The sequence below is a fragment of the Gigantopelta aegis genome, chromosome 8 (assembly GCF_016097555.1).
Source record: "Gigantopelta aegis isolate Gae_Host chromosome 8, Gae_host_genome, whole genome shotgun sequence".
In the NCBI taxonomy this organism is placed as follows: Eukaryota; Metazoa; Mollusca; class Gastropoda; order Neomphalida; family Peltospiridae; genus Gigantopelta; species Gigantopelta aegis.
In genome coordinates, this window is record NC_054706.1 from 65014423 (window position 1) to 65025263 (window position 10841).

The following is a 10841-nucleotide window of genomic DNA, read 5'->3' on the forward strand; positions in this document are numbered from 1 at the left end:
AGCGCATCTGTACACAATCATTTTGAAAAAACAACAACCCCCCCCCCCCTCCCCCCCAAAAAAAAAAACCCCAAAAAAACCCAACACAAAAAAACCCCCAAACAAACAAGAAACCCCGTGTGGAGGTGTTTCTAGCACAAAGCTGTTTTTCCTATTTCTGGTATGATGCTGTGAAGGAATTTGCGGTGTGTTGCATATCAAATTGTTAAAAGGTTTGTTTTGTTTAATGATACCACTAGAGCACATTGATTTATTAATCATCGACTATTGGATGTCAACTATTTGGTAATTTTGACATATAATCTTAGAAAGGAAACCCGATACATTGTTCCATTAGTAGCATGGGGTCTTTTATATGCACCACCCCACAGACAAGATAACCCATACCACGGCCGTTCATATACCAGTCATGGTGCATTGGCTGGAACGAGAAATAGCCCAATGGTCCTACAGACGGGGATCGATCCTAAACCGACTGCGCATCAAGCGAACGATTTACCACTGGGCTACGTCACGCTATTACTTCTTCTACTGCTACTGCTACTAATACTACGTTATTATTATTATTATTATTATAATATTATTACTATTTATTAATTATTATTATTATTTAAATTATTATTATTATTGTTGTTATTATTATTATTATTATTATTATTGTGAACATTCTTAATTTAAAACAAAATTCACAAGGAAGAATATAAACTACAAAAGAAATTTCAGTTTAATTTTTTTATTTTAATAAATACATTTTTTACGAAGCGAACGTCTAAAAAAGATAACTAAGGGACTTGATTGATGGAGTGCACAATCGTACCGTTAGTTAACTGAGTTAATCAGTTGTGCCCCAGGCAGCCCGATTTACTCGTTAGCCGAGACCTGCCTCGGATCCCAGCAACCAGTTTATGCTGCAGTTTTTAGACCAATAACCAATTCACGCTGCAGGGTTTTAGACCAGCCACCAATTTATGCTGCAGCCACCAATTTATGCTGCAGTTATTAGACCAGCAACCAAACGGTTGCATAATTTTACCAACAGGATGTAATCTGTTCCATTTCACAAGACCAATAATTTTATTGAACCATTTCTGAATTTTGAAAAAGAACAAAGAAATCAATGACCCTGACAAGGGTATACTAATTTGTTTTAATGATATTGATATTGGCAAAGAAAGCTATTGAAAAACTTTCATTAACAATTCGTTTCTTTACCGTTTAGGGCTGCCTGGGGTCACATTGCGCATGTTCAGCAAGACGGGACCATTAGAGGGGAAAAAAGAAAGGATCGAATATTGAAGAATTGTTATCGAGTTGGCGTGCCCATAGATTCTTCGGTTCCAGCCAGTTGCCCGCCCACTTAACGGAACTGTTGTGCCGGAGGAAAGACCAAAACTTTGGAGAGTGGTCGTACGTCTGCTAACTGTCGGTGAGTGCCGGATTTGAATAATACAGAGAGATCCCAAGCATCCTCGAGGTTGTAAAGGTTTTCGGTGGAAAATCAATTTGAACTGGAGGATTTGATTTCGAAACATTTACTTAAAATGAATAATGTATTGTTTGTGATAATTCGTATTCATAAATAGGATCACTCTTGGGACTGGAGTGAGATATAACTGTGATAGAAAAAAAGAAGAAGAAAAAAAAAGAAACAACAACTTTAGACAAAAGTTTACTTCGCAATCGTCTTCAGATTAAAAGATATCCACGATGGGATTCGTTCCAGAAATCAACGAAAGGACTGCTATTATGTGGGATACTTTTAACAAGAAGATCCACGAGCCGAAGTCTCAGCGGAAGCTCGTGTTAGTGACCGTGTGCATCGCGCTACTACTGGACAACATGCTGTACATGGTGATCGTCCCCATTATCCCCAACTACCTCCGCGATTTGGGTTCTCACCACGCCGTCGCCAGCTACAGCGTCAACAGCACCAACTACACGTGGATACCGTACAGCACGCCGGCTCCAATGGCGAACGGTTCGGCGTATAACTACACGGATTACCACGAACGTCAAGGCTTCAGGATCCCACTGCCTCCTCCCCCGGTCTCGTACGGGAACGAAGGGGGAGCCGTGGGCGTGTTGTTCGCGTCCAAGGCCATCATCCAGCTGTGTGTGAACCCTTTCACGGGAACCCTGATCGATCGGATCGGTTACGACGTGCCCATGATGATCGGGCTCATCATCATGTTCATGTCGACGTCGGTGTTCGCGTTCGGAGAGAGCTACGCCGTGCTGTTTCTCGCCAGAAGTCTTCAAGGACTCGGATCTGCCTTCGCCGACGTCGCGGGACTTGCGATGATCGCCGATCGCTTCACGGAAGAAAACGAACGCTCGAAAGCGCTGGGCATAGCCATAGCGTTCATTTCGTTTGGATGTCTGTTCGCGCCACCATTCGGAGGAATTCTGTATCAGTTCGCTGGGAAGCTGGTTCCCTTCCTGATCCTGGCTCTGGCCTGTCTCATAGACGGGATGCTCCTGCTGATGGTGATGAAACCCGTGAGGCTGGAGCGATCGTTGATACCGAAGGAGGAGCGTGTTAAAGGAACGCCTATCTACCGACTGCTGATGGACCCGTACATCCTCTGCACTGCCGTTGCTCTGGCCATGGCCAACGTCTCTCTGGCTTTCCTGGAACCGACCATCTCGTTGTGGATGAAGGACACGATGGCAGCAGACGAGTGGGAGATCGGCTTCGTCTGGCTGCCGGCGTTCATCCCGCACGTCTGCGGCGTCTACCTGACCGTCAAGCTGGCCAAGAACTACCCGTCGTACCAGTGGCTCATGGCCATGATCGGGATCGCCATGGAGGGATCCTTCTGCTTGATCTGCCCCTTCTCCCAGTCGTTCGGCATCGTCATCATCCCCATCATGGGCATCTGTTTCGGAATCGCCCTCGTGGACACGGCGCTGCTGCCGCTGCTGGGCCACCTCGTCGACGTGAGGCACGTGTCCGTGTACGGCAGCGTCTACGCCATCGCCGACATATCGTATTCCGTGGCGTACGCGTTTGGACCCATCGTGGCCGGATCCGTCGTTCAGTCCATCGGATTCACCTGGCTTAATGTGTTGATATTCTTAAGCAATATTGTGTACGCCCCGGCGCTGTTGTTTCTAAGAAATATCTACAAGTACAAGCAGTTCGAAAACGAGGAGTGTGACGTAGTTTACGACGATCCGCCCAACAAACAATACAACACGTACATGCAAAACGGAGGCGTCAACGGTAAACCTTGCCATGTAGAGGATTCCATGAAAAACCATCTAGAAACCAAACAGCGACTCACCAGTGGGGAAATAGACTGCTACCCTCCGACGGATAACTTAGACTTTCTGTACAAAAATCAAAACTCGTTTTATCAACAATAAAAGCGTTGTGATTGAATAATACGCCGCAGTGATTTTTTGGCGACGGAAACATATTTTAGTCATGCACACTTTGATCTTTAACTAACTAGTACTGAGACCAAATAACAAAGTGAGCAAGAAGATTGTGGATTCAGAATGTATTTTTTCTGGGACTTTGTTTTAGATGTTTTGACATTTATTAGAGTATACATCGATTCCCCCCTCCCCATGTTCAATTTACATCTAAAGATTTAAATAGTTGTTTAACATAAAACAATTACTAGGTTTCCTATAAATGTATAAGTCTACAGAATGAGAGAGGGAGAGAGAGAGAGAGAGAGAGAGAGAGAGAGAGAGAGAGAGAGAGAGAGAGAGAGAGAGAGAGAGAGAGAGAGAGAGAGAGAGAGAGAGAGAGAGTGTGTGTGTGTGTTAAATGCTGGTTTCATTTGGAAATACCGCACGTCGAGAATCCTATATATGTATATATGTTTGAATGACCGAGGCTCGTATAATACAGTTTTTATTCTAATATATGATATTGACGATACCGAAACACACTGGTTAACTCCCAAAAAACCAGCAACAACAAACCCCTCCCTAAAAAAAACCTCACACAAACCTCATCTAAAACAATAAAAAGAAAAATACAAAAAATAAATTAACAATAAACACATGAAAATACGGGGATAGGCCTTTATCCTCAATGTAGGATGAAAGTGTAGGCTTTTTTTTAAATCAAGTATTTACACATAAAAAATACAATCAGAAAACCCAATACTGTAATGTAATGGTGAGATTGTTGTCAGGTGCGTTATTAATTTTATAAAGTGGAGAGGCCATAGCGTTATAAATGCTATATTGTAGAGGCGTGAAAAAAAATAGTGCCAAATATATATATTACATAATTGTTGAACACCACCCTCCAACATACGGGATATCCCGAAACAGCCAACTAACGAATCAATAAAACTAAAGTCTTCAGTACTGAAATTCAGATCTGTATCAAACGTCAACAGCGCTACAACCAAAAACAGAATTCTATATTTAAATACAATATTACTTGATGTTATGAGTTCATGTACATATTTTCATTACGTCACTACTGTGGACTAGTAACAAGAATGGTACCGGTGCATACAACTACCACGAAGTGAACTGTTCACCATAGTAGACACGTCATCGTTGTTGTATCATCATATTCTTGACGTCATATTAATATTTAAATCGAATGACCGTACACAGTTCATTTTGTCTTGGGTAGATCTTCCTGCGCATCTGACAAGCGTGCTTCACCATTTGATGGATGTAAGCGTGTGATGTTTGAATGGTATTTAATTAAGATAAATTATGCTGTACGTAGTTTATTCCCAGAGAATATATCTGTATAGTACATAATTGTTTATGTTATTTATAATATGTTGTTTAATTTATGTGATAAAAATACTGTAAATATTACAAAAATGACTACGCTTTATTATATATTAATTATTGAGTTACACGTTAAAATATATCGTTTGAAAGCATGTTATAGTATGTGATAGACAAGCATTGTTTAACTTGAAACATTTATTTTACAGTCCTTTATTAAAGCTGCAATCTCGTCTTTATTTATTATTATTATTTAAATTTTAATAATTTAATCATGCACATTATATTTTATCCTATAACATATCATTCTTCGATACACAGGCGTCAGAAGATATAGGTAATTTTTTATATATATTTTTAATATGATGACAGAATGGTTTGTCTCATGCAGGCAGGTGACTATATACACTGATAACAAAAACACATGAAGTCTATTAAAACTGCAGTTGTGTTTGTATTTTGCATTATTAAAATATGTTGTAAGATAGAAGTGCGAGATTACAGCTTTAACGAAATATGATTGCCCCTCCGTCCACGCTGTTGTTGGCGGTTAAATCGACTGTAGGACACTAACAGACATGAAAGCAGTAGTATAATTAGTACTATTTTGATTTGTCAATATGTTTCGCTGAAAGCCACTTAAAAAAATTATTTGATGTTGGTCCCAGCTAGCCTCACGAAACAAAGGACCCGCCCCCGAATTGTTTTTGTATTTATTTAAAAAAAAAAAGAAGTTCTAACGACATCCAATTTCGACCCGTAGCGCGTTTGTCGGCCATTCTAGGTGGGAGAGTTTACATATTAAATGGCAGTTATGATTAAGTGTCAGGTGCTGCCACCTAGAACATGTCCCAGTTAGTCCCGATTATCTGTGATATATTCTCCATTATGCCAAAACCACGGGTGTTGATAATGGGGGGCGGGGGGGGGGGGGGGGGGGGGACATTCTTAAAGTTCTTTGACTTGAGTACTAAAATGTTCTAACAAAGAGAAGAAAAAAAAAGACACCCCTCCCTCCACCCCGAATTTGGAGATAACAAGGACGACCACCAACTTTAAAAAAAAAATAAACTAAACCAATCTAAATTTTATATTTGGTGCTACTGCTGTCGAATAATTTCCAGTATCACTTGTGTTCATTTAAGTAAGGCCAGTATATGTTAAGTTTAATTTCATCCAGTGTACAGTTTTGTTGTAAATAAGTTTTGATTGGTCAAGTTCATCACATTTAGAGAAAAAACAATCAGTTTCATTGCATAACTATCCGAATGAATGGATATACTTTTTTTTATTCCCTTAAGAGCATACATGCAATCATAAAGGTAATACGGTAATACGTACTGCTCTAAACCTATCTCTACCAAGGTTAGAGTTCGTGTCTATGGCAAGCGTGTTTGAGTCTTTGTCAGTATAAACACATCGATTGTATGGTTGTATGGTGGTATGGTTGATTGTTTGGTAAGACCACTGTTTTGACTAAAACATTGCGAGTTGTAAAACATTTAAACACCGGCTGTGGTGATTTGGTTGGGTGATTGTGTGGTAATCCTAGGCCAATATTTTGACTAAAACATCTAATATTGCGAGTTGTAAAACATTTAAACACCGCCTGTGGTGATTTGGTTGGGTGATTGTGTGGTAAGCCTAGGCCAATATTTTGACTAAAACATCTAATATTGCGAGTTGTAAAATATTTAAACACCGGCTGCGGTGGTGTGGTTGGTTAATTGTTTGGTAAGTTTAGACCAATGTTTTTACTAAAACATGTAATATTGCGAGTTGTAAAACATTTTAACACCGGCTGCGGTGGTGTGGTTGGTTAATTGTTTGGTAAGGTGAATATATACACTTACATTACAAAGACACATTAGTATGTTTTACTTGAGTTAAGATAAAGTTGAAAAATCATGGGTTGAGGAGTACCCGACAATGTATTAAGTGATTATATACTCTTAGAAATAAATTTCATGTGAAGAAATTGCCATCTTTAATACAAGAAACTAAGTTTTAGTCAGAAATATCATATTGTAAGACGAACATCATTGTTAAAAGCTGTGATGGAAAGGACACCTTGTTACAATACACGACTAATGCATGTTGAGAAGGGCGAGCGATCGCGGTAGATCGCCTGATTTTAAAAATTTATTTAGATGAATTTGGTGTGCTAGAAGACGATGGTACAAGTCAAATTATTCGCGAGCGCTCGGCCTTCTGAACACGCCCCTGATAACGTTAACAGTTGCAGGTTCCGTAATTACTGTGAAACCTTGAACGGCTTCCACACGTCAGTGGAATATATAATGCGGATTTCCTAATTTGTAGCGCTGTCTTCATTAAATTTACATACCTATTAAATGCGCTATCAGCGCGTACTCAGTAACTAGGATCCGCGCATTTAACTATCATGTCAGATGGGTCGAGTTCAGACAGATAGAAAAGGAGGGTGGGAATGTTCGCCAACCTAGTTTATGCGTTTCACGTTAAATCGAATGTGGAGCAATCAAGTTGTTCGCGAACGTTAGCGTGTTGTTTGTTTTTACTTAACGCAGAGCTGATCGGAAAGAAAAAAAAAGGTTTTGCGAAAGCTAATACAAGAATGGAACGGTTCTGAATAATCGTAAAGTTCCGCAACCAACCCATTCATAAAACCAACCGTGCTTCGCTAATTGTTTAGTTATTTACTTAATGCGCCAAATAGAAAACAAAAAATACATTGTAAATTTTAAAACATCGCTTTGTACACTGGAAACGTGTCATTTGTAGATATACTGCGTGTTCGTAGAGGTGTGAATGAGAGGGTTGACCCCCCATTATTTCTGTTTTTGAATGAGTATGATATAATCAATATTAATTAAAACTGACGGTTTATATAACAATGATCTATTACAAATTGCGAAAGCTGGGTGCATTTCTAGACTGTATTTGAAATCACCAGGGCTGTACCCTGATCAAAATCCTAGGGGTGTGGGGCATTACTTTTTATAAACAAAATGAAACACTATATAAATTAAACCCTGAAATATGTATACTATTTTCTGGAGTTGAGATTCTCAGGGGGATAACTGCACCCCTCCTGCCCCCCGGAGGGTACGGCCATGATCACTCAGTTGCAAAGTATTGTAATTTGTTTTTAAGTGAAGCTGGGTAGTATGTTACAGAGTGTGTGGAGCATGGATAGTTTAGTTTAAGTGTAGTTTTCCTGTCGTGAAACTGAGCTAGTTCTCCCGTTCAAAGACGTAGTTCTGTATTTCAGAAACGCGTAAACTTCACATTCAGCATTTATGAAGTTCAGTATAACATTATATGAAAGTGGCTGTGACATGTTGTAGATAATTGTACTCATGATATTATTTATAGTCATGTCATATTATTATTTATACAGTTCATATTGGTATTCATATTCATATTCATGTTCATAATGATATTATTATTGTTCATGCCATTATTCATATAATCATCATAATCATCATCATTATTATTCATATTCTTCTTATTATTCATATTATTATTCATGTTATTATTCATATTCATATTATTATTCATATAGTTATTCAGTGTTCATAATAATATTATTCATATTATGACAATTTATCATTCTGACAGTTGTCCCAGAAACAATTTTTACATTCTACTAGCAATCCCATCAAAGACGTTATTTTACATTCTATATTCTATCAGTAGCTCAAACAAAACATGGTATGTAGTGTAACACCCCAACCCTTCCCCATCATCTTTCATTCTCACTGCTGTTTAGGGTCTGTTCCAGAAATGGTCATCCAGGAGGGGTAGGATACATGTTTCCCCGATGTCCCCGTTGGTCAAGGGATTAAGACCGAAAACTACCAAACCATCGGACTTAAGGCTGGTAAGTTCTGGGTTCCCATCCCGGTGAAAGGCCACCAACTCCCTGTCCTGGCCAGAAAACGCAAATAGCTGCGTTCTGTGCCCAAGGCAGCGTGCTTAAACCTTGATTGGGTATAAGCACGGAAATAGATTTAAAACAAGAATACCCCCCAGACCCCACCCCACCCTTATGATCCAGGATCCAGGATCGTACATAGACAAAAATAACTAGCATGAGGGTCAATAAATCAAGAATACGTGCACAGTAATAAAGGGTCTCCTCATGTTTTATAGGGGTGTGGTCAACTACTCCCTTGCACCCTGTTAGATTCGGCCCTGTGATCATGTCTGGAACCCTCACTGGAGTAGAAAACTGACAAACGAAGTTTAGCGCTCAACTGGTGATTTCTGATTTGCTAACGCTCGCTAGTATAAGCTGAACATTTGTACATGGATCTAGTTATTATTGAAATCATGTGACTTGGGAAATCAATGTTATGAATACTTAAAACACTTGTTATCATCATTGGTTCTATTAAATAACTCTAGTTCGCTTATTTGTGTGTGCGGTTTTTTTTTTGGTGTGTTAACAAGCATCTATATTACTTTTTAAATTTTTTTTAAATGTATTGTTGTGTTTATTCACACCACTATAGAACATTGATTTACTACTCATATAATATACTGGCTACTGGATGTCAAACATTCAGCCCGAGAGGAAACCCGATATGATGCTATTTCGTCATTGATTCATTTTCCATTAGCAGCTCAACGGATCTGATGTAAGCACTTTCCAACAGAGAGGACAGCACATACCACGGTATTACACATACCAATTATAGGGCACTGATGTATTATTGAGACAGAGACAAACACACAAAGAATGGGTCAACCGACCGGGGGGGGGGGGGGCAGGGGGGTGTCGATCCTACCACAAAAGCACCTCACACTAGCGCTTTATTGACTGAGCTAGATCTCGCCACTTTGAATTGATTCAGAAATTTTCGGATTTTGCCTTCAACTACATATCCATAAATACAATCAAATGCTTTCATACTTATATATATATATATATACGAACATTTCTGAATCAATTCAAAGTGGCGAGATCTAGCTCAGTCGATAAAGCGCTAGTATATATATATTACGGTAAATACTTAAGTGGACTGCACTAGTGTACCAAACCATTTGATAAAAGACTCCAGGATACAGTCTACTGAGTCGTCTTACATTGAACTCGGAGTCTGGCAGTTGGAATTGCAGATGCTTCATTCTGACGAGCCTTGGGGGAAATCTTCTCTCAATAAGTCTCACATGGCGGACCCAGGCCTCTTTGAGTCCAGATGTCTTTTTGTTTTCTTACACATCCGTATCCGCCACTGAAGACCACTGAAACCACTGTCTGTCAATTTTACAAAAAAATATCTTAAACGTAGTTTTTGCATGAACACGTAAATTTGCGACTAAAGCTAAAGTTAAAGTTTGTTTTGTTTAACGACATCATAAGAGCACAATGATTAATTAATCATCGGCTATTGGATGTCAAACCATTGGTCATTCTGACACATAGTCATCAGAGGAAACTAATGCGGCAAGGGATCTTTTATAAACACTTCCTCACAGGCAGGAAAGTACATACCACGGCCTTTGACCAGCGACTAAAGAACGATTCATATTACTACTAGTAGTACAACTAATTGAGTTTCGTTTTCTTTTCTCCTTGCAATGCTTCATCTTCTGTAGTGATGTAAATTTATTTGCGAAATAGATGCCAAACGCAAGTAAATGTACGACAGATATAATTGCTAGTCGCAAATGTAAACTTAGAGGTTTTATGAAATTGGCTTCAGGCCTGGTGCTTATAAAACTTTTAGAATCGAGACTCGAGACTCTAATAGAGTCTGAGACACTAATGTCATGACAACGCCATAACCTAACCGTGGTGCAGGGGTGTAACATTCTCTTTGAGAATGGCCAATACAGCACAAATGGAAGTTTAGAGTAAAAGTCAGTATCTATCTGTGATATTTGTATTTGTATTTTTGCACAGTTCTTTACACTGTTTTTATTTATATTTTGAATTTTTCTGTTGATGTTGGTCATCACCTTATTTGTTTCCATTACCATAGTTTGACACCCAATAGCCGATGTATTTTTCGTGCTGGGGTGTCGTTAAACATTCATTCATTCATTCATTACAAATTGTATGTGTGTGACGTCATTAGGGATTGAGTCTGGACTCTAAAAGCTTTATTAGCACAGGGTCAGTTCTTATATCAAAC

General features: G+C 39.1%; 1 protein-coding gene across 1 annotated transcript in view; it reads left to right on the forward strand.

Annotated features, from left to right (window-relative positions):
* LOC121379124 (vesicular acetylcholine transporter-like) overlaps positions 1–9116 on the forward strand; it is a 33894-nt gene extending 24778 nt beyond the window's left edge. Inside the window, exon 2 of the mRNA XM_041507604.1 lies at positions 1220–9116. Within this exon, the coding sequence (XP_041363538.1) occupies positions 1708–3369 (1662 nt within the window). The 5' untranslated portion in view covers positions 1220–1707 and the 3' untranslated portion in view covers positions 3370–9116. The remainder of the gene's footprint in view (positions 1–1219) is intronic.
* Positions 9117–10841: the final 1725 nt, after the last annotated feature.